The sequence below is a fragment of the Anser cygnoides genome, chromosome 2 (assembly GCF_040182565.1).
Source record: "Anser cygnoides isolate HZ-2024a breed goose chromosome 2, Taihu_goose_T2T_genome, whole genome shotgun sequence".
Classification (NCBI taxonomy): Eukaryota; Metazoa; Chordata; class Aves; order Anseriformes; family Anatidae; genus Anser; species Anser cygnoides.
The window spans coordinates 41,591,425-41,615,202 of NC_089874.1; the positions used below are offsets into that span (position 1 = coordinate 41,591,425).

At 38.0% G+C, this 23,778-nt stretch overlaps 1 protein-coding gene and 1 long non-coding RNA gene across 4 annotated transcripts; one reads left to right on the forward strand and one right to left on the reverse strand.

The window, feature by feature from the left end:
- Positions 1-239: 239 nt before the first annotated feature.
- On the reverse strand, positions 240-23,001 carry NGLY1 (N-glycanase 1). Of its 3 annotated transcripts, none has more exons than XM_066991916.1 (12): positions 22,826-23,000; positions 21,724-21,838; positions 19,343-19,585; positions 16,653-16,809; positions 13,218-13,440; positions 12,856-12,977; positions 12,399-12,544; positions 12,098-12,208; positions 6,854-7,018; positions 5,305-5,493; positions 1,885-2,062; positions 240-1,365 (listed from the first exon to the last, which is right to left on the reverse strand). In XM_066991916.1, exons 1-12 carry the CDS (start codon positions 22,951-22,953, stop codon positions 1,178-1,180), a joined length of 1,965 nt encoding a protein of 654 aa, XP_066848017.1. In that variant the 5' UTR covers positions 22,954-23,000; the 3' UTR covers positions 240-1,177. The 3 variants fall into 3 exon arrangements, with proteins under 3 accessions (XP_066848017.1, XP_013027469.2, XP_066848018.1); XM_013172015.3 differs by lacking the exon at positions 22,826-23,000 and adding an exon at positions 22,167-22,752; XM_066991917.1 differs by lacking the exon at positions 12,098-12,208 and having other exon boundaries at positions 22,826-23,001.
- Positions 22,441-23,563, forward strand: LOC125184278 (uncharacterized). Its single transcript, XR_007168036.2, has 2 exons — positions 22,441-22,580; positions 23,282-23,563. It is a non-coding gene; the product is annotated as an uncharacterized lncRNA (long non-coding RNA).
- The last annotated feature ends 215 nt before the right edge of the window (positions 23,564-23,778 follow it).

Below are 23,778 nucleotides of genomic sequence, written 5' to 3' on the forward strand. Positions count from 1 at the left end.
AAGGTCAAAAGAAAAAGCAGGGGGAAGAAAAAAAAGCCTTAAAAATCCCTGGCCTTAGGAACATCATCCCTAATATTCACTTATGTTCAAATGAAACTATAGCCAAACTTTGCATTATAGTCCTACAATAGAAAATTTCCTGTACAATCCAGACATAGCCTTCCTCAAATTCTCTAATAAAGACTGTCTAACCTGAACATTCATCCCATAATTTATTCACAGCATTGCTACATCTGATATCTCCTGGGTGGCAGTTTTATTATATCCAATGCAAGTAAATTTAAACATTGCATAAAGGAACAGAAAAATTGTACACGCTTGTGCATCAAATTTGAGAACAGTATTAAAAGCACCTCAAGACAATAGCTAAAAAAAATTTCAACCTATACACTTCATAAATCTGTAAAAAGGTGCATAAATTTGAATTTATATTATAAAAGAATATGTATAATGAATATTTTTTTTGCATATAAAAAGATTCTGATGCTCTTATTCATTTTCAAATCTAAATTTCATATCACAAGCCATGACAAAATTTTAGGTACATAATGAATATTTCTTTCAAAATTAGTTTATTTTCCTAGCATAATCATATGTCCAAACATTTCTAGGTATTAAAACAAGTTTAATACTTAGATATATAACAATATTATTTTAAGATTGCTTCAATATTTCTCTTACTTCAGCTTTTCTGGTTATTACATAAAATCAGATTTTTCTTTTAAAATGTCTAAGGCTTCTATTACTCTTTAAAATATTTTAAAATCATCACAATGTCTGTTGCAACCAGAAAATGGAATTCAAACCATTTTTCCAAGACTTGGGTTATTAAAAAAAAATAAATCAGCAAGACAACCTCAAAACTTCAAATTAAAATTGCTCTGTACTCCTACAATCATGTTTTGGTTTCTAAAATCTGCTTTCCTTTCTTCAAAGTTTAAGCAAAGGGTATTACTTTAATGATTCAATCCCTTAATTTTGGTGTTTTAAAAATGAAGAAGGTTTTCATTGTGATGTTTACCTATTCAACACTTCTGCAGTTTCAAGTTGGCTAAACTGATGGATTGAAACAGGAAATAAGCTGCCAACAGGACAAGCGGGGACTGCCAACCAAGTCTTCATGTTGTATCCATGACATAGTGTCTTCAAGGAATCCAAAGATGATTTATTTCACTCTTTATTTCAGGCTCTCAGAGGTCAGTAGTTTTATAATTATCTCCAAGCAATTTTCTCCACATCCTGTTAAGCTTTCCCTGAACAGCTGTGTGTGTTGCCATGCAGTTTCACCATCCCCTCCGTTTAGAATTGCTTCCAATGTAACTTCTGTTGCACCACAAAAATCTGAGTAGGAGCAAAGATTTTTATCTATTGGAAGAAAAAGATAAACTATTAAAAAAAACACTGCTCCAGACAGCATATAATGTTAGGATGCTTATAAAAAAGGGTAACTTCTAATGAATGTTTAAGGGTCTGAGTCATAACTACTCACATTAATCTATCAGCAGCAGAAAAAAAAATAGTGGCAATTTTTTGTTATTACTTGTTTATTGTTCATGTTCAGAGGACTTAGGCAAGACTGAAGCTACCACATACACAAACATCTGTCCTTCCTGGTAAAACACACAGATATCTTTTATCCTCTGTGTTTTTGCTAATTCTTCTGCGTTGCAGGTAGGGTTCTGTATACTACTCAACTTGGGTTTTGTACCAGTTTTTAATACCAATTTTGATTAAATACACAGTATTTTCTTGACCTTGCTGAAGACTGAGTTAGAAAACTCAATGTGCATTGTGTGTAATTATTAATATCTGCCCAGTGCTCTTCCTATATAAACTATTTATTTGCAATTACACTTGTGCTGCATAATATAATTCCACACTTACCTCCTAAGAGAGCAATTTCTGTTGTGGGAGAGTAAACTCTCCACTTTATTCTTCCACTTTGAAATGTCTGACTGCTTGTCCTAATTGAAACGTTTTCTATTTTTAGACCAGCTGACTTGCATTCAAACTTCCAGCTGATGGAAGCAGAGGATGACCCCTCTTTTCTGGCTAAATAAACCTAAGTGGAAATAAGACACAGACATTATGTCAAAAAACTGTGATGATTAACACACATCTGATTAATCACTGTAATAAGGATATTATATCTTAAGATAGCATACTTCCATTCTTTATTAAGCCTCTGAACATTTAAAACTGTTTGTAGCACACTTTTGTATACACTCATTCTGAACCCCTAAATCTATTCCACGGTTATGGAATCGTACATGATTCACAGCCCTTCACTAGGGACTCCACTAATCTATTTCAACATGCTCATTGAAGTTTGGCCCATGAAAATATCTACGCTTATTATTTTAAAAAAGCAGACTTCTGGCTTTTATATAAATCTACAGGCCCCCACCCTCAGTTTAATTTTTGTTGCTCAGTATTGCTGATGAAGAAAACTGTAATGAGTAATTTAGATTCTTCAGATGTGGCTCCTGACTGCACACCACTCCTAGAACTTCATGTCTTGATTAAGGTAAATCATACATGCTATGCATATATACATCCTGTATTGATATTATTTGAGCTGTTAGAGATTTGCATAATTTAATGTGTCCAGCATTAAATATGTTTTGAATATCACGTGGCTGAAGAGTCAGGCTCATAAGTCAACATTCATTGAAGGGTTACTATGAATCCTTATAAGATTTTTGTAATATGCAGTACTTTCAACATAAGGCTACTTTCAAATCTGATTCGTATAATGAACATTGCAGGTTAAAGACTCAAACCAGCCACAATCCTTTTGGAATCCATAGTAACGAAAACTGTCACCAAAATTCTGACATGTCCAGACTTGTGATTAATGTCACGCTGAGTGAATTTAGGCAGCTCTTTAGATATTAAAACTGGAAATAAAAACTCTGAATGAGATGATAATAAAGCACGGTAATATGTTTTACTAAGATCTCACCTTAATATAGAAATATCATTCCCAGACAATAAATCAGAATTTTCATTTTACTATGCACCAGGCACAAAAGTGTTAATTCTCATGCATAAGAAAGTTGGAAAGTGCTAAAGGTGTGAGGTGTTACACCTGAAGATTACGTATGGAAATGTAACAACATAACCTGCTTTCATGTGAATATAATCTTACTGCTCATGAAAGTGCTTATCTCCACACATGTATTTAAGTACTTCAACTACTTTTAGCATGAGATTTTCCTTGATCAGAACTCACTGAACCATCATTTTTTTGTAAGGGTGTCAAAACTCCCCATTCATTACTATTTGGATGAGATGCATTAAACATAGGCGTTAGGGATAAAAACCAACACGTTAGCCTGGTTCATCTTCCATTGTAGTATCCGAGCATTTAATCAGAAACTGACAAGTTCCCATTTGTGTCTTTTTTGACTCTCCTCTAACTTTTACACCTGAATAGTGTTTTTCCAGCATAATTGGAAAAAAGCGTGAATTCAGAAAAAAAATCATCTCATTCAAATTCTCTTCCATTGGAGGAAGCCTTCTAGAAGACAAGCTTTTAAAACCAACGGATATCAGATCTTACGATGTTATCACCACCTATTGTGGTCTGCTTGTTTGAGGACTAGATGCCAAACTACCTCTAGGTAATCTTGCTACTACCGGATTGACTATGATGATCAATTGATACATGCCATCTCAATCATTTTGCAATGACATGGCAAAGACATAAAACACAACAGGCACTTTTCTGTTACTCCTAGGCTAATACCTACAGTTATCTTTTTACATGTACTTTCCATTCATCACACACTAAATGATAAACAAAATATTTTATGAAGGCTCCTTTGGTTGGTGAATTTCTTGGACTGCCGCTGAATCAAACTCCAAATTTGTACCTACTAGATGTACTTGAGAAGTTAAAGCAAACAAACAAAAAAACACCAATGTGCAAACCCCAAGCAACCTTTCCCTCGACTACCTCCCATAATACTAACAACTCACAAGAAAAAAATCATTTTAGATTCATACAAAACCATTCTACAGGATGCCATTCCTGTAGAACTAATATTCTAACCCACAAGGCTGAGATATACCTAGATATATAGAGCTCCTATTTTTTCAAGGCCATTCTCTCATCCTTTATCCAGAAAGACTGAGGAGCTCTTGAATACAAGGGTAAGAAGTCTTTCTGTCTGGTCTTATAGACCAGTTCCTCCGTTTTTTCTGATTAGTAGAGCTGAGCAGAACAGAAGACTTATAATTGGTTTCACTGCAAAGATGATGTTTCTTACAAAAGTGAGGATGACTGATCATTGGAGATCTGAAGATATAATGTGCTACCAGATTTTTAGCAGATCTTAGGGAGGCAGAAAACAGATGTCCCTTCTTCTGAGTTTTTGTTGCCTTCTTTTCCTATTAATCTACTCTTCTGTAACATCTTTTATATTATTCTCTATTTTTTTCTTCTCTTTTGGGATAATAACCTAAGTTATTCTCCTATAGCATTTTGCAAGTCATTTATGTATAGACCCAGAACAGAAAATGTCAGAAGAGAATTATACACTTGATCCATTTTTCATTAGTGGGAAGAAAAACGTTGCTTAAGCTGTATGAATGTTTGGCCAGAGACCTTTCAGGCTAGTAGGATGACAGTGTAACAGAGCAATAACATGCTCTAGTCCCTGACAGGAATGCTCAGTTCCACAGTTGGGAGCTGTCGCTGGAAAAGCTGTTTGCTAGTAAATGACCCTTTCCCATCCTACAGGCATCAATTCTCTTCTTCCTAGATTTAGAGCATATGATTCTTCTGCTGCTCAGTGTCCTGACAGATGGGAAGGAGTCTGGGCAGGGTACACAATAATCTGGCTAACTGACAGTTTTTTTGCCTTCTTGCAGATGGAACCATAATGTTTAGGATGACAATTTCTTCCTTTGGCTGTGCATCAAAGAGATATAATACACACTACAAAGCTATTCTCCTAAGCCAAAAAAAAAAACTTTTTTGGAGAGAAGGATTGCTTTTCAATAAAACAGCAATGCATCCTAAGTTTGCCCAAAAGCATATTAAGGAAAACAGTTTTTAAAATTTGGTGCTCTAGCAGGGATTCTACCTTTCTGAAAGGCGAGCTAAAATTATTCCCAATTTCTTAAATCATCTGGCAACCTTCTCTGAAGCTTAACAGTAACATTTACTAACATCAGCTAAATTGTATGGGCACCAAGAGAGGTTTTGATGTCACACATGGGCAAGAATTTTCTATTTTACTCACATTATCATACTTGTATGGTAGATTTAACACTTCTAATAAATGTTACCCTTACCATTTTCCAATCTGTTTCAACCTTTCTCCAAATAGACTCTGCCTTCCAAACACCAGCTTCCCAGCCAGTTATTTTTTCATTATTATTGGAAATCCGTATATAACTATCTTCTACTATATTGTAGATGAGGTGGAAGAGTTTAGATGTCTTCTCTTTTTCAGAGGGAACAAAAATTACTTCTTTTCTCTTCTGAAAAAGGCAAAAAAACCAGCACGTTCAATCCCCAATGAATTTCGGTAAGACTATGTTACTTTTAATCAATGTACCATGATTTCCCAATTCAGTTTTGCTGCCAATTGGGAAAATAAAATTTGAAAATAAAAATAAAAAACACCTTAATTTTTAAAGAGGTCACAGAAAAAAAGCATTTCTGAAAAAAAATAAACTACTTTCTGACAATAGACTTGCACCTTTTAAAGAGAGGAACAATACTTTTATGTTTTAATTTTTCACATAATTAGTTTTAGAAGCAAATCATTAGACAACATAAAATAAGTAAATTTAAGGAAAGAGATTAACACGTTAGGAATAGAAATCTTATATGCCGAGTGTATTTCTAATTCTTGTATAATAACAGGTAAATGGATATTTTGAATACCAAATGTAAGCCTGTGTGTAAGTCTATATACAGGTGGCTTATATATAATAGCTTCAAAATCAGAATCAACTTCAAAAAAAAGGTAAGCCACAAACTTTGTAACTTCACAGGATTACTTTTTAATTACTTATTTATAAAAGATTTTTCATTGTTCTTATGAGTTTCAGCAAAAAAAAAAATAATCAAATCTTCCAAGCTATAGAGAACTGAAATTCTTAGTTTCTGAAACTTAATGTTATGAAACCCATTAATCTCACCTAACCACTTCTATTTAGGGTTGACAATCATTCCAGATGACAGGATCACTACAAAATCAATGTAGTGAGTGATGGTTTAAGTCACATCTTTACATACCAGCTCAAGCTAAAAATGTCTGAAGTTCTGGGAAACTATCTTATCATAAAAGAATTCAAAATAAAGTCTTGCATTCTGAAATAGTCAAAAACATTGATAAGAAAACCATTTGGCCTTATTTAAGAGCGTGTTCCGTTCACACAATCTTAATTGTTCCTGCATTGTTTTATTAACAAAAATAGCTGGTCAAAACCTTCTTCTAGGCTTTAACCAAGAGAACCTAGTAATACGAGTACACAATTTAAAAAGTTTTCCTAACAGCTTTGAACTGCCTTAAAACTTCCTAGTTGTTACATCATAAGTAATCGAAAGGAAAAAAAATATTTTTAAATCAACTTTTAAGTGCAAAACACACTTTCATGGGATTCAGTTACTGTCAAACATTTTTTGAATCAATAAACTACAGTAAGTCCTCAAAACTTTCTTGTGTGCCTCTACCGAACTCACAAACTGGCACCTAACGCTTTTCCAAGTTTCATTGTTTGAACAAAATCTTCAGTCTACCTACACCACTGACTCGTTCCTCTGCAGACCATAGTCACAGAACCTCTAGAGTTAGCTACCTCTAGGATGGTCACCAGTGGAAAACTTAAATACCTCTGAACCAGCTTCACCTCTGGCTACTCGCCAAGCCATTGAACCTGATGTCCTTCCACCAAATTCTCCTGGTTTAGGTGGTTTAGGAGAAATGAACTCAACAAGCTCCACGATTGTTCTTTGCAAGAGCTCTCCTTTTCTGCTTTCTGCCAAGGATCGTTGTCTCTGAAAACACATTTAAGAAAAAAAGTAAAAAGTTCAGAAAAAAAACACTATTTTTAATTCTGCTCTAGACTGACATCAGCAGGAAAAAAAAAGAAAAAACAGTAACATTTAAAGTTTAGAATGACTGTTAGAAAAATTAATTTTATTCCACATGTGCAAATATAAATCAGTCATAACTGTACAGTTATTTGACAGTGGTGTTTAGGTGCTTTTTCTGTGAATTTTCATGCACTAACTGTGTGGATTTATTTTAAAATAAGGCTTGTGCTATGTTTGCATTTGCTTGGATGGTAAAATACTTCCATAGCATATTTTTTAGTTATTCATATGTATTCTGTACCTTAGCTGTTCTTGATATTATCTGGGGAAAAAGTAAGCAAACATAATTATTGGGTCAAACTTTTCTTCTCTAAGGTAGAGTGATATGGCTGGCAGCAGTCTTGGTTTTGTGATTAAATCCAAACAAAAGATTTAGTTGGTCCCTGAAAGAATTAATTCACAGTGACTGATTCTATCATAGATAAACTATGACACTCCTATTTTTGCAGATACCAGAAAACTGAGGGGAAAAAAGTCATACTTCCAGGTAAATTAAGCAAACCTTAGAGGAGAAGAAAAAAATTACATGACACGCTCTTTGGGCACATGAATAAAACTAGGGGTATGTTTTTATATACATTAAAAAAAATCATTAGCAGGCTGGGGTTTAGTCTCCACAATTTCACATCAAATATACAGAGATAATTGGTAAAGCCTTTTTCCTGAGCTTTGTAGGGTACACCTGTACAGGGATGGAAAGTTAAGTTCAAGACTGGGTATGTACATGGCTTTTCTTTTCCACTTTTGTGATGAGACAAGGCATGCACACTCAGCCCATTAAGACCTAAAACTTCTGGCCAATAAATATTCCAGTCATGTCAAAAGCAGTCCTGAGCCCAGAAATTTTTGCTACTAGGGATCAGAAAACAGGCATTGGAAGGGCCTTTGTTCCAGAAAGCAATGTAGAACTGGATAAAGGAAAGTAGATATGGAGATATGATGAGAAATAACTTCAGTCGCATGAATTCCAGTTGCCAATTAGCAATTCTAACATAACAAGGAGGAAATACAACTGCACTAATGAATGATGAGCAGTGACTCCAGCACTTCCCTATGAAATACCAGGCCTTCCTGGACCTGACACTTGCCTAGGCACCTGGGTATCCATAGGCAGCTCTACAGATGTACTCCAGCTCAGAGGAATTTTGATATTGCTTACCCCAAGTTATTAATTCCACTCTACAATCCTCTTTGGGCCACTTTGAGGAAGGGAATCCCAGTGTCAGAGGTTATCACCACTGATATTGGTGATGCCACACTGAGAACTAGTTGCCCTTGCTTTGCATCTGTTGTAACAGTATCTGAAAAAGCTGTCAGAAGAACAGAGAGGTTTTGCACAAAAGGAGTGTTTCCAAAGACAGGCCTTTTATGTATTACACAAGAAATTAGGGAGTTTCTCAACTGTAGTGTACAAGTATGCAAATTCATGTCACTGCTCCCTCCCCTCACACCTCCCAACCCACTCTTGCATATAAGTGCCAGCAGTAAGCTAAGATGTGTAACGCCTTGACTCTGCAGAGATCAACAGTGAACACGCTCGGAAAACCTGTTACTAAATTTCCTGTAAATGACATTGTTGTCAGTAGCACTGGTGCTCTGAAATGGATTACAAGAACTCCATTATACACTGTCATGGCTTAAACTTCCTGCTTTTGTTTCTTCTTAAGGCATTGTGCTCTACATGCATGCCCAGACTCTGCCTTTCTTTGGCAGACAGAGGGAATAGGAAGGAAGAGGGGTTGTGAACTGCAGCTTTAAAATAATTTCTGCATCATATGCTGTTCGCATTTCTATAAGAACTCCATGCTTTTGGGAGACTCACTGATAACCTGCAATTTAAGTGGACCCACTGCTGGGTAAGCAACAGATAACTTGAGGACTGAAACTGAAAGTCAAACCATTAACATGGATGCTGGTTCATCTCACATCAATCACCCCAAGATGGCTGCAGTTTTATCTCTGATTTATTAGTTCTCCTTTTAAGACCTGACCCGACCGTAGCAATAATCATTCACAGTTACAAACAAAATAGATCCGGTTCTGGATCAAATAAAATCATTTGTTTCCCTGCCCCACCATCACCTTCCAACGAAGGCAGTGGAAAGCTACGAGGTCTCCCTTCTCTTTCTATATGTTAGTTGATGTATAACGGACTAGTGCCTGGCAGTGCCCATACAAAGTAGGCAAAGAAGAGTGTTGTAGTCAAGGTGTGATAGGGTAGTACAGAATGACAGCAGGTGTTAGGTGATCAGCAGGCTGGCTACACACCCATTCAGGAGTGCCTGACCCAAATAAAACACACAGTAATTCTGAGAAGCAAAATCATGCATTGAATAGATTAAACTACCTGTGTCCCTTTTCCATTTAAGGGTGACAGGCATACAACATCCTTTAAATTGGTGTGTTGTCTCCGCTTAGCCACTAAACATAGAGACACGCAGAGAAATAACAATCAGAGCAGCTGCTCTTTACACAGGAAAGCAAAATATCAACCTCATAGATTGTCTTCACTGACATCACAGCAAAGGTGATAATGTGTACTGTATACTGTGCTTCTCTTCAGCTGTAACTTAGAGGAACTGAATTGAAAGATGCTGTGTTGGGGTTCTGCATCAAGAGATACTGAGACTAGTCCCTCCAAGTGAAGAACCATGCTCTAGCTGATGACTGGAAAAGGGAAAGTTAGATGTTGGCCTCAACCTACATCAATTATCTGCTGAATAGGCTGCAGTGAAGGAAATGCAATGGAGACCTAGAGTAATGGAAACCTGCTATAAAACATACTGATGTTTCTATCAGTGAGCAGCCTTAGTCATCCACTGACAGCAGATGCTACTGAATAGCCCCTGGAGATCCTCAACCAGCCGTTTTGTAATGGCCCTTTGATTCCCACTGCATTGTCTCCGTAGTACGAACTTCAGGAAAGGCCCTTGGACTAGGACAAAAGTCAGAAACAAAAACTGTTCTTCAAGCAATCTGATTGCAAATGACCTCTAGTCCCTGGAAACCCAATTTCAACTATAACGGACAAAAGAATAGAGACTAAGAGCAGTTACTTACAGACACTACTTAAATTAACCCTGTCACACATATCCTGAACAGCTACTGGGCAAAAGAAAGTATGGCAGGAGAAGGAGAATGAGTATCACTCAGCTTGGAGAAAGGGAGGGTAATTTATCAAAATAAGACACCATTAAAAGAGATTGACAAAGGCGTTCTATTAGATCCAGAAGGCAGACTTAATAATACTTGAAAGGAGTAGGGAAAGCATGCAGGATAGAGAAGAAAGGTCTGGGATTTTCCATATGTAGAGAAACCCAGGGGTGTTTGGGAAGCACATGTATAGCTTTCTTCCTTGTACTTAGCTTTTAATGAAAATTTCCTTTAAAAAATTACCAGAGCACCTGTTCTTTCTTGTTTGAAAAGTGCTCATGTCAGCTCATGAGCTGCACCTATAAAGAAGGTGGATAGAAGTAAGAATCAGACCATCATGCAGCACCATCTGTTGGAGATGGCAACACATTTTTACTGGAGTTCTCTATGCTTCTGTAAGTGAAACAGAGCACGATCTTACAGCAACATCACTGATATAAGGAGGTGGTCAGGCAAATCAGCCCATGAGTCATTTGTACATTCTTTTCCTCATTCCATCAATACTGCCACTGTATTTTTAATTTTCTTCCTCCTAAGTCTCTATCAGTAGTATCAGCTAATGCTCAGTCTTGAACCAGCACCCCATTTCCAAGGTTTTCTTCAAGTGGTGGAGAAGAAGCTGGTGACTGACTGCTATCTCCGGTTGACCAGAATTAAAAGACCCTCAGATCAGTTTTGTAGCAGCAAGGGTTCAACGATCAGAGGACTTCACTAAATGCCTACAACCCTTCACAAAGTGCACATGTTCCTCAACTTGAATTTCTGATCCTTCACTTCATTTTGTTTTGTTAATTTGTGGTCAGCCTTGTCTGTGCTCTACTCTGCATGTGACTGATTTTTCATTACTGATGAAAGTTTTAAAGCCAGGGCTTGAAATCATGAGTCCAGCTCAACTCTTCACAGCATGTGACTATAACCCTCAAGCCAGCAGGTCTCTAAAAAGGAATAATGTGTTTATTAAGCAATCAGCTTTACTCTGTCACAGGAACTAATGTTTCTGTGCAGAGAAATTAGCCCTGGAAGGAAGTGGGGACACAAATTGAACTGTAAGGGTGGTTCAGTGTTTTGTGGGATTCTAGTATATTGAGTCAAGAAAAGTTTATCCTGCAATAAGAAGGGAGGAAAAAAGTTTAGCAGAGATACTAAGTGCACTCAGGTTCTGTGACTGTAACATACAGGTGCAAATGGCTCCATGTGCTGGTTTGGGTACATTAATGATTGGTATATGTGGCTCTGAGCCAAAATTCTACTGATGTTATCAACACTTTTTGAAAGTCTAGGAAAGAACCTGTGAATCATTCCCCCCCTCACAACTTTCTAGACCCTGTAAAAAAAAAGAGGTAATGGAAACAATAGTATTTGTAGTTAACAGGAAATGTAGGCCTAATTTGCTTTCCAAGTTATAGCATTATTGATTACAACTGCCTTTAAACAGTCCATGTAGTTACAAAGCAGTTGTGGTTTATCACCATGTCTGCTGATGATTAGATGTACTTAAAATCTGTTAAGGAAAAAAATAAACAAACATACACACAATATGTATCAATATGTATTTTATGTACAGACACATACATTCCTGAAACGTATGAGATAACATACCATTCTTTATCTTATTTGAGATAAGTTCAACACTGTGAACAACTCTTAACTACCTTGCTTAAGTACCATGTGCAAAATGAGTTCCTTACAATTAGCAACATTTTACTTTCCATAAAGCAGAGACATTTCCATGAGGTTACAAAACACATTCCTTTGTTCAAAAACTTCACATTCAAGGAAAACGCTTATGTTTCACTTAAAGAAGCCTATTTAAGAAAAGCTACATACCTTTCTATTGAGTGTGTTAATTTTTTCACGTAGTGTAGCTTCACTAAGCGCTGTCCTTCTAGTGAGTACTTCTTTATGTTTACAGCTGTATCTCCAGGTGACATCAACAACCTCAAGCACAAGTTGAAGAAGAAAATAAAGCAAACAAAATTCCCATATGTCTGGCTTAAAATAAAGAAGCTAGCTAATAAAAGTACGTTTTTTCCCCTAATAATTCTGGGAATCACGTTACTTCACACATTTGCCTCAGGGTAAGCTTGTTTTTTTTGTTTGTTTTTAAAAAAAGCATCACTATTCCTACCTCATCTTTGGAGAACGCAATTATGTAGGAGAGCTTCTTTCCCCACCCAGTTTCATAGAGAAGAGGTTTATCACAGGCATTTTCACAGGGATCACAGTGAAGCCACCTTTTCTGAGATGAAGAATATACTTCAGTCCATACATGATCTACATAAGAAAGGTGGAAAGTGAACAATGAATTATAGGGATAGATTCTCTCTACTAATAACGCAGAACACTATCTTAGGATCATGTTCCCTTTGATTTAACAAAAGATTATCACTGAAGTCAGGCATCTAACCTTAGTTGCAGAACTGTATTTCATCTCTCAGGCATGAGAAGAAACAGAATTTATATTTCTTTGTTAGCTGGACTGCATAGCTTTACATGGTGCCTATAGGCTAATATAACCTTAGAACCATAAAATTTATAACCTCATTTTGAATAATTTGTATTAGTACATTCTGTAATACTGTTACCTGTACAGTCCCAGACATATCTGGCTTCAAACCCTACAGCTCTGCAGCACAGTGTAAAACAGTTAGCCCACTCGCCACAGCGTCCACATCTGGTTTCCAGAAGTTTCTCAGGATTACTATACCTAGAGGTGAAAAAAAAACAGAATAACACAAAACACATTTCACTTTTCAAAATCTTTACGTCATGATTGCCTATCTATCTAATCTTAAAGATAGATTGCTGTTTCATCAATCATCCTATCATGTTGCTTAAAAAGGCCTCTCTAATCTTTCATGTAACAAGACCTGTGAACAAAATGCACAAATGTATAGCTGTTTCGTGAAAGACAAGAAAAAAACAAAGCAAATCTTTGTATGCTCACCTTGGGAATCTATTACAGAACTGACACTGGTTACAGTAATGATTTTCCACTCGACTAGCATTCCACCTTAGATCATCATCAGTCGGTGTCAGCTTGTCACTTTTATGTTCTGTTTGCCCACCACACCTGCTGCAAGGAAGACTATTTACCCAATGAAAAAAGTCATTCTTAAACCAGTTCAAGAGCTCCAACAACAAGAAGTCGTCTTCATTCACATGCACACCTGTAAAATTTACACAACACACAGTTAGATCAAATAGCAAAACAATAATTCAGCTAACTTTTCAGTATCTACCTAGATCACTGTCTCCTGGGGCCTTATTATATTTTAAAAATCTCATAAAATGAAGGTTCATATGTTGATTAAAAACCACCAGAATGAAAAATCTAAGTTCTGAAGACTGAGTAATGGCAAACTATATTTAAATAACAACAACAAAAAAAAAAACTGCACTGCTGAACACTACAGCTGGAGTAAGAATTAGGAAATTCTCAGAAAAACAAGTTAGATATACAGTGAAGCCAGGTGAACTTCCCTCATTCCCCTCATATTCTTCTAGGACTACGGAAGAGATAGTATACAAATTATTTTTTTGCTCCTAAACATTCTTCTCTCATTCTTTGCTACTAAACTATGAGTAACAGTTGCTTTTATTTCATAGTCTCAAATAATCAGACACCAGTAGCAGTCTATCCAGCTTAAATACTGAAGAAAATGTACAAATGCTATGTAAACAAAGATGAGTTTGTTTATAACTTCAGCAAATAATAGGTTTGTCAGCTCACTCAAGGTGACACAGGACATCACTATTTTTCTATTCTGATTCTACCACATTAGTACACACTAGACTCTTCTGACCTTTTGACCTATGTTCACAACAGGTATACATGTTATACTGTTGCTATTCCACCATCTAGAAATAACCTCACTTTACCTAACAAATTATTAAATCCAGTCTTCTAAAAGAGATCCATCCCTTCTAACTCCTTAGAGTCTTTAAATGTACATTCTGCTCCAATGCCCACAGTGATCTGAGGAAGAGTCCTCAGATTCATAAAGTAAGTCTTCCTATTAACTCCACCATCCAGGCCACACTGCAATCATCAGTATTTAATACCCAGTTATTATGACTGCAGTTTGCTTATAGTCACAATGCAGACAGGTCTGACTTATGAAAATATGAAGACAAAAAAATTGTTTAAAAGGAAGTTTGACTAGATCTGTGCACTAGCTTCTTCTTCGGGATGGTGAAGAAGGAATAGATGAAGATGTATATTTCATTCATCTAGAGCTCAATTCACATCCTCTAAAGTTTTGTCTGGTATGGAAGACTAAGGGCCCCTAACTATTAAACACACATTGCCAAGAATACGAAAAGCATTAGAGAAGATAATCTGTTAATCAAAGCAAGAAAACCTGAGACTTCAGACTGACTTATAATTACATAACAACGGAAATTTTAATGTATTGTATGTGCAAAACGTCTGTGCTGAAACATTCTGACAAAGTGTTACTGCATATAAAATGAACATGCTTGCGCATTTGAACTTCCTGACAAGAACAGAATGAGAAGATTCTGAGCACTGGCTATGTTCTTTTCTTGGACAGCAACACATAAACCAGAGTCTGTCTATGAAAATGTAACTGGTATCTTATGAATATTCTTCTTCTGGTTTGTAAAATAGGCCCTGCGTGCAAACATCGCATGGAAAGAATGACAAACGTGATCTATTTGAACAGAAAACAGCTGGCTGTAACATGCAGCTATTTTCAACTGCACAAGCCATCTTTCTAATGGAAAGTGGTACAGGAAAACAGTCAAAAAATTTTTATTCTGCTCAAATAATTTTCCTAACACAGTCTTTATGAGCCAAACTCCTATGATGCCTGGTAGGAAAAATCCTAGAGAAGAACAAGTGTCACTTAGCATCAAACAGTTGTTCCCACAGGTGACAGCCTTAATATAGTAACAAACCAAAGACACTGAAAGGGCTAATTAGCCATATATTTCATACATAGTCCATTTCCAAAGGAACATCTCTATAAAGCTCTTAAAAATGCTTTCAAACTGTCACAACCCAGTGATTTTCTACTCTGCATCTAGATTAAGCCCTGGAAGCCATTTTGAATTGATCAGCTCGATGGCTTGGGAAGAAGCATCTGTAAACATCACCCTCCTTCCTTCCTTGCTTTGGCACCAGGGTGCACAAGAGAATTGAAGCAGGGTCTAAGACGTACATTTGTCCTTTTTATTTATTTTTTAAAGAGTTTAAATCATTTTTAGTTCTTACTGCTAAGTCTTTTTACTATTGCATTGTAGTAGGGTGCTGGATGAGAATGCTTTGTACTTGCTTATGTGGTGTACTACTCCCTAGTGTAGCTTTATGAAAAAAGAAAAATTACTATGAAATTCATTCTCAAAGTTCACTCATGCCAAAGGTGCAATTACAGGTTAGTATGGCTGTATGAGACATCACAGTCATTTAGAAAAATTATAAGAGCAGCTTATTTTTGGTTTGTAATCAACAACATCCCTATCAAGCAAGCTGAATTGTTCCAAAATATTCTGTCAAAGATTCACAAGAAAAAGGATTCTTTTTTTAAATCTAAATATGGCTTTGGAATCCTATTTAAAAAATAAAAAATAAATCTTGTATAATTTCACTATATTGATGAAATAATCTAAAGCTCTTAGTTAGAAATAACGTATTTTCTATGGACAAAGTCTTAGTACATTCAGAAGAAATTTGTATTTATTAAAAAAAACATATTTGTAGCATCAGTGCCTAAGATTTATGCTTATGCTTCAATTCTTGCTCCAAAAGGGCTGCATTTGAACAATGTTATTCATTTAAGCATTTGCAAGAACAACGATTCTTTGTATGAAGTTGTGCTTTGGAAAGGTCATATGCAGAAATCTCTCTAAAAACATCATTTTAAAAAAAGAAAAATGACATTTTGCATTTTTTTCTGAATTTGGAATTGTAGTACTGACAGGAAAACTAAACTCTGACAACTTCAAAACAATGACAATAAAGAAAAAACTAGCTCCCTTCCCTCTTGTAGTTATTTCACTCTAGATGTAAGGATTATAACAATAAACGCTCACTCAGTTTGTCTCCCTACCGCTGTTTGCTGCTAATTTGGAAATAAAGAATTCTGAATTTGTACATGAAAGCAAGTAATGGATGGATGGATAGGCACAAATGAAATAGAAAAATTAAATAATTTTAAAAAGAGAAAAAAAACGAGAAGCGAAAAATACAAAATTTGAAAATCAGCGATGAGTAAGATGGCATTTCTATCTCAGAAACAGCATTTGGAACTTGCAGACATCTGACCAAATCCATACCCCTGAAGCACAGTAGGTGTGTCACCCAAATGTTTGAAAGGATATTTCTAGTTTCATACACATTGCAACTTGGTGATGTTACCTTTGTCCAGTCTTGTAGCTTGTGCTAACTTCTTCTGAGCCTTCCCTTTCAATTGCTGGAGGGGAATTGAAGCTAGTGCTTTCTGCTGAAGAGAAGGATCCTCATATACTAACACATGCTCAAAGTTGCTTTGAAGTGCTTTCAAGATATTTGCAGCCTGCAAAAGGATTTTCAGTCATAAAATGGCTTACAAACTTCCATCTTAAACCAGAAGAACCAAGCCCCCCTATTTTAGCTCATCAGTCACAATTCCATACTCACAAGTTATATTATTTACTTTTTAACAGCATAAATTTGAAAAGATATCAAAAATTGCAACAAACACCACCACCCAAGCCATAAAGCCAACTTGTCATCTCCGAGCACTCTGAATAGTATCCTTAATAAAAAAGCGTAATGATTCAGGGAGAAGAGGAATTTTAAAAGACACCTCTGCTAACAAAGTTTGACTTTTTATTTTTAACCCCTGATTCTTTTTTCTCCTTCTGGATACCTTCCACCTGAAATCTACAAAAGAATCTGTAATTCATTCAATTTCCTGGACAGTGCTACACCACATGAACCAGTTCACAGGACTCTATTATTCATGAACACTGCTCGTCTATTTCTACTTCCTCTCAGATCAACTCTGATCAAGTTTTGAACACAGAGCCCTGTGACCTTATTTCACTAGAAATCAAAATACATGACCTGGGCTTCTTCAGTCTGTTATCCTAAGTGTCACTTAGTGGCATGTGCCTGAGTGTATCTTCAAGTGCAACATACCTAAAAAGTTAGCTAGCTAAGTTACTAAGTAGTTAACAAGCTACTTAGTTCCCTTTAAAGGGGGATAACACAGAAACTAAATGAGACTTTAAAAATCAAGAATCTGACATACACAGGGAAGAAGCTGTGATACTGCTGAATTTCCTTTTCTCTAGCAATAGATCATGCTTCAGTCTTTAGCCTGGTTAACTAACATCTCTCTCCTCCTCTTAATCACCGTATCATCCAGGAAGGGATCACAATCCATCCACTACAGTAATAACTAGCTAGAGCTTTTTCCTAAAGTCAAGAATGTCTTACAGTAACAAATGCAAGAGAGCCAAAGACAAAGAAAAATAACAGGTTAGACCCCTAGAACAGTGCTATTTAGGAATATTCCTGTGCTGGCTCAAGTAATCTATTTTTGCCTTTGCTTAGCAAGACCCCCATGAATCATAGGTGCAACACACTTGCAAGAAATAAAACTGCTCACACTATAAAAACCGTGCTAAATCTCTCTGACATCTGAGAGCAGTGCATACAAAAATAATACTGCTTACTGAAAAACAAACACCTATTCCTGTGCACACAAAATGGCCAAGTCACAGTCAGAAGGTCCTTTATGGACTTCCTTCTAATCAACAGACTATACAGACCGAATTTAACAGATTCAGAGAGCTGTTAGTGTAACTCCCTGAAGAGATCAACAGAAATACAGAGTTCTAATAGAGCTGCTTCTAAACTGTGTAAGTTTGGTCTCATCACCCATGTTGAATCTCAAGAAGCCTAGAGGAACGTATGGACCAGTACTTCAGCAAGTGAAGTTTCACCGTCACTTCCAACCACCACGCAGAAGTGGCTGAAACAGTAACATGCAGTAAGCAGACAAACCAATACTGAAATAAACCCAGTCATTGTATCTATTCACTTGAACCCATGCTGTGCCATTTCTCTGCCTCTGATCTTGAATAGGTATTGAGAAGAAACAGCATGACGGTTCAACGTCCAACAACATATTGCTCATACCATTTAAAAAGAGACAAAGTCGGCTGAAGGATGTATAAGAAGTAAGCTTCTGGAAGGATCCATCTTGCACCCAAATAAGACCAAAGTCACAATGGTTGTAAAGGAGAAAACTCTTTAGGGTTAAGCCAAAGAATCCTTCAATCTTCTATCAAACAGTACAGCTGCTTCGCTTTCCAAAGTAATATGAGGTCCTAAGAGTCTTCTCCCATCAGGCCAAGTAACATCAGATGAAATGGGGACTCTGCCCCTCCCTCTTTCTCTTGGCCACGAGCTTCATCTCAATCTCTTGCACAAGGGAGACACATCTTAACTAACTATATATTTGTCTTTGCCTGGCCAAATTACTGTCTCTCAAAACAGTTGTGCATGAATAAAGAGCCCTCACAGGCTATGCACACAGGTCATAACGCATGAATTGAGACATCAGCAATTATAAACATATTAGTCTGATAGCCAACAAAAGAACTGGAGCACAAGACAACTACCAAACACAGCATACAACCTTGTCTTAGCTTCCTTCCCCCTGCCTCTGTGCTCTCCCACATTACTCCCTTCCAATACAAAATGTTTTCATTTTGTTTTTTTTTTTTTTGTCACACCCTGCTCAATAAGACACATATCTGTGGACATCTTCAACAAAATCTCTTGCTAATATTCTATTTATAGCGTGTTTCAAGTTGAAGTTGGATAGAGACTGAAGAAAACATTCAAAAATAACAAAATGCCACTAATCTAGTCCTCTGCTCAGTGCAGAGTTAGCTAGAAGGTCAGACCAAATTGCTCAGGGCTTTATCTAGTCAGATCTTGAAAAGTTCTGAGTTTGGAGACCACACAACCTGAGCAATCCGTTCCAACAGCTGACTTCTTCAATCATTATATTCAGAATTAGTGTTCCTACAAAGCTTTTAGGCAGTAATTACCATTTCGAGAGATTGCACAAGTGATGTTTCCAGCTGGTGCTGGGCAGGGGCACGAACAGGGTCAGCAGGTCTTGAAGGCTGATGCGCAGCTGTCTGAGTGCTGGCTACAGCTTCAGAGGGTCCTGGTCTATGGATCTGATTCGACTCATTCAGTCTGCTACTCCTCTCTCCAGCAATTAGATCTCTGATTTTACGCAGCTGCTCAATTGATGCTTCCTTAGGGAAAATCAGGTGAGTTTCCCCCTGAAATTCAGACAAATTAATTCAGCATTTAACATAGGTCTAATCTAGTCACTGGTTTGTGTTTGCTAATGCTAACAGCTGTATCAGTAACTGGAAGTTAGCACGCTAAGGTTTGGCAGGATTTGGCGTTCAGATTAGGTTCCTTACATCAAAAACTTGTAGGTCCCTCACAGCAGAAGCTATTAGATAACTACCTACAGTCAGTCTAGAGGAAAAGCTCTCATAATAACATACTTTTGTAAGCAACTTATTTTGCAAAGTCACACCATGAACAACACAATTATTGTTTAGCAGAGCAAGCAGCAGCAGCAACCGAAATGAAAAACAAATGCTCAGTTCTTACAGGACAGCAGTGAAACGCTAGGCAACACAGGAGGATAGCCAATGTTCAGAGAAGCCCCTAGAACGGCATCCACTGTAATTGTCTTCTACGCTGGCATCTTTTAGTTTTTATAAGTTTTCAGATTAGAAATATTCTTATTTATATCTGCTTGATTTTTGGGCTCCTATCTTTGATTGCAACATGATTACCGGTGACAATGCAATAACAGAAGATCAGTAATTAGGACGGAATCAGTTGCAATGCACTTAACATGAAGAAATGTGTTACTAAAAACATAAATACCCTGAAACATTCATAGTTTAAAACTTTCGGTTTCCAATGCTATAGCACTTCTATTTATTAAACCAAGTAATGTGTTTATCTGCACCATTACCTTAGGTCACCTGCCACTGCAGATGTAGTACTTCAATGATTCTTATGATTACAAGATTGAATGGAATGTACCAATCCAGAAGAGTCCTTTTTTTTTAATTAAGTCATTTAGCTTACTATGCAGACAAGCGAGTGAACATTTTTAGCTATCACAATTAAACAGAACACACAGTTAACAGAAGTTTTTGAACTTTAGCCTCAACCGGCACAATAACAAGAAGCCTGAGCCAAGATGCTCTTAAAGATTGGACAGAAGTAGGAGAAGCACTTTATGACACGTTTAAAATGCCTATGTTATTGCTGCTTGAGTGCTTCACTAGCTCCATGGACTACCTCTTGACTAAAACACATCATTAAAAGCCATCTCCTGAGCATCAGCATAGGAATAAATCCACAGACCCAGTTCTCTACTCTGCAGTCACCATCTCTTTCAGCATACATTTATTTATTTATTTAACTTTAAGACAAATAATTGACTTCACCAGAACAGAAGGCAGAGGTCTCACAACAGCCAGAACTAAACAACGTCAGTTTCATGCCATGGTTACATATGCATGCAGACAAAATAAAGCAAAGCTAGAGCAGTATCTTTGCACCATTAATTGAGAGCTGGTTTTTCACCCCAACACTGCTGTAATTACAAAGGCTGCTTCTAGCTCAACAAGCTTTGGAGTTAAAATATACCAAGATGGGGACTATTTTAGCACGCGAAGCAATCTTTGAAATACATGTTTTATGAAGCAACAGAATCAAGATTCACTTGAGACTATTTTAGGACGTAGTTTCATAACTATTTCAGTTATAACTGTCTAAGTCCCACCCTGCCACTACTTCAGTAGTCTGTTGCCCTCCACTGCTGTCATGACAACGCTAGTACTTGTGCATACGCACTGTGAATTGGCTAAAAATTAGTCTCCTTAAAATAACAAAAGAAGTACTTTCAGTCTCACTGTTAGATAAGCCCTGTTGGTGATGGGAACAAGCAGCAGAAAAGCAGGATTGTTTTTTTCATCCAGATGACAGTTTCGGTAGGTAAGTTTATAATGTGGAAACTACAGCCTGAGGGTGCAGCTTGTTGTCCATGTAATAGTAGGTTGTATCTAAAATAGGGGGTTTTCCTTTCAATTCCCACCATGTATATATATCTGACAATTAAGTGAACTAGGAGGGTACCTGAGCAGCTGAAAACCAATCTTACACAGATCGGTTTAGCTCTCACTCCATCAGGATTTCTGAAGTAGCCTCACCAAAGTTTTCTGTTGGTTAACCACTGGTATTTGTGAACAAGGCTTGAAATTAAACTAAGAAAATAGCAATTGGCTTGAAAACTAGTGCCTTGCAACTGAGATAAAAGAAGGTATCCAATTTTCAATTTTAGCGTGTAAACCAATTAAAACATCTGAAATAACTAGTTTATACTCACCTCTTGAAATCCCATTTCAAACAAACATTCAACTGCTCCTCTGACAGGCAACAGTCTCGTGGAAAATGCTGGATTTCCAATCCGAATTAATCTATATTTTTCTTCGTAAGGATTCCTGAAGAAATTGAAAGTTTTAATTATGTATACAAACTAAGTAAACACTAAGAAGCTGGGTAACTGCATTATGCAGCATTAGTCGTTCATGAGAATTTTTTTAAGTACAGTTTCATTTACAACATTTAGGCAGCATATGAAAGGTATCTTAAGCTTAAAACTTAATTCATGCCCTTCTGCATTGAATTTTGAGAGTTATAAGTTGGTTGCAAACTTCGGTTTGCACCTGAAGTTTATAAACATGTATTTCGCAGTTGCATCCAGCAGCACTCAGTCTGCAGTGGCGCTTCAAGTCAACCTCAGGCCCACCCTCCCTGTAGCACCGTAACTGCACTCCGCTTGATGCTGGATGGTCTCAGGCCCACCGCAGAGGCCATGCTACACTTCCTGGTGCTGGGGTGAAACTAGCGTGGTCTCTCTGCTTCCTGGAGATCTGCTGGGCTTCCTCGCAGTTCCCCTCTTATCTTCCAACTCCTGTAAACCTTCTTCTTTCGCTTCTTTACGATGCGTCATCCCAGGACCCGTTGTGGCGTCTCCGCTTCCGACAGCGCAGCTTTTACAAGCAGTAGGCAAACCAGGTACAGACCGAGAGGCTGCCCGTACATCCTGAGGTGCCCACAGGCGACACCAAGGTCAACCGGGCGCACATACCGCGGAGATGCCCCTCGCAGAAACCCGGCTAGAATTAACTCTTGACACTAACGTTGGCAAGTCGGACGACGAGGAAAGGAACAGGAAACGAAGTAAGGAATATGACTGGTTAAATATACTCAGGTTTTAGACGCTTAAGTGTTTGCGCACTCAGGGCCAACGCAGGCACTTATAGCCGCATACAATACCCATATAACACCCATATATAAACAAACCCCAGCCCAGCACCTCCTTTTGGTGGTTTTGTCCCCAAACACCCCCAAAACAACCGGGACGCCCCGGAACGCCCCCCGCGCCGTCCCGTACCCCCCCCCCCCCCCCGCAGCCCCCGGCTCACCGCAGGATGTTGTCCGCGTAGGCCAGCAGCAGCCGCGAGGCCTCCAGGAAGGTGTCGCGGCCGTTCTGGCACAGCTCGCTCACGGCGGCGGAGCCCGCCGAGGAAGAGCGGCCCACCGCGGCCGCCATCGCGACGCCCCCGCGGTCGCCCCCCCCCCCCCAACTCGGAGGCAGCGCGCATGCGCGGCGGGGCGGTGAGGGCGCTGCCCTCAGGCCCTGCCCAGCGCCCCGCTGGTGGGGGGGGGGCTTAAAGGCGCCGCGCGGGCTGTGGGGGACCTGTGGGGTTCCCTGGGGTTACGGCAGCTCCTCCCCGACTGCCAGCCACGGGGGTGAGGCACCCGGCCGGCCCTCAAAACTATAGAATTGGTGCAAAGCGTAACGTTTTGACATCAGGTGGTGCCACACTGTGGTTTTTTTTTTTTCAGCTTGTAACACCCTCTCCATGCTTTTTATACAGGCACGGGGCCATTACTTTTGGCTGCCCTCTCAAATTTGAAGACGTGTTGCTACACTTCTAAGATACGGACGCGATCAATTCAAGCATAGCATCTGCAAATCGTGGGTTGTGGAAGTGCTTAAAGCAAAATCATGGAAAAAAAAATAGAAAATCAAGTGCCAACCTCCAACAAATCGCTAAACAACCTGTGTTCCCAAATGGAAGCTTACTATAGACTCCTGATTTTTCAAAAATACTACAGAACTATTTTTTTTCTTTATTAAATAGCACTTTCTCCTTCCATTCTTTTTGTCTATTCTTGTCCATTTGTCTCCTTTCATTCTTTTTTTTTTTTTTTTCCTGCAGTAGGTTCCTCAGGTCTGTGTTGATGTGGCTTTGGCACCCACATTGTGCTCTGCCACGACAGTTCCTCCGTTTCATGTACTTGATGTACGGTGCCATGTTTTTTTCGTAAGTAAAAACTTATTTTTTCCTAAGTGTCATGTCAGGCACAGCTG

Excerpts from the sequence above, each read along its gene's own strand:
- NGLY1 (XM_066991916.1), bottom strand. The coding sequence starts at position 22,953 with ATGGCGGCCGCGGTGGGCCGCTCTTCCTCGGCGGGCTCCGCCGCCGTG. Across the intron at positions 19,586-21,723 it reads TTGAAATGGGATTTCAAGAG|GGGGAAACTCACCTGATTTT; the intron begins GTGAGTATAAAC and ends TCTGAATTTCAG. Across the intron at positions 16,810-19,342 it reads TTGTGCAATCTCTCGAAATG|GCTGCAAATATCTTGAAAGC; the intron begins GTAATTACTGCC and ends ATCCTTTTGCAG.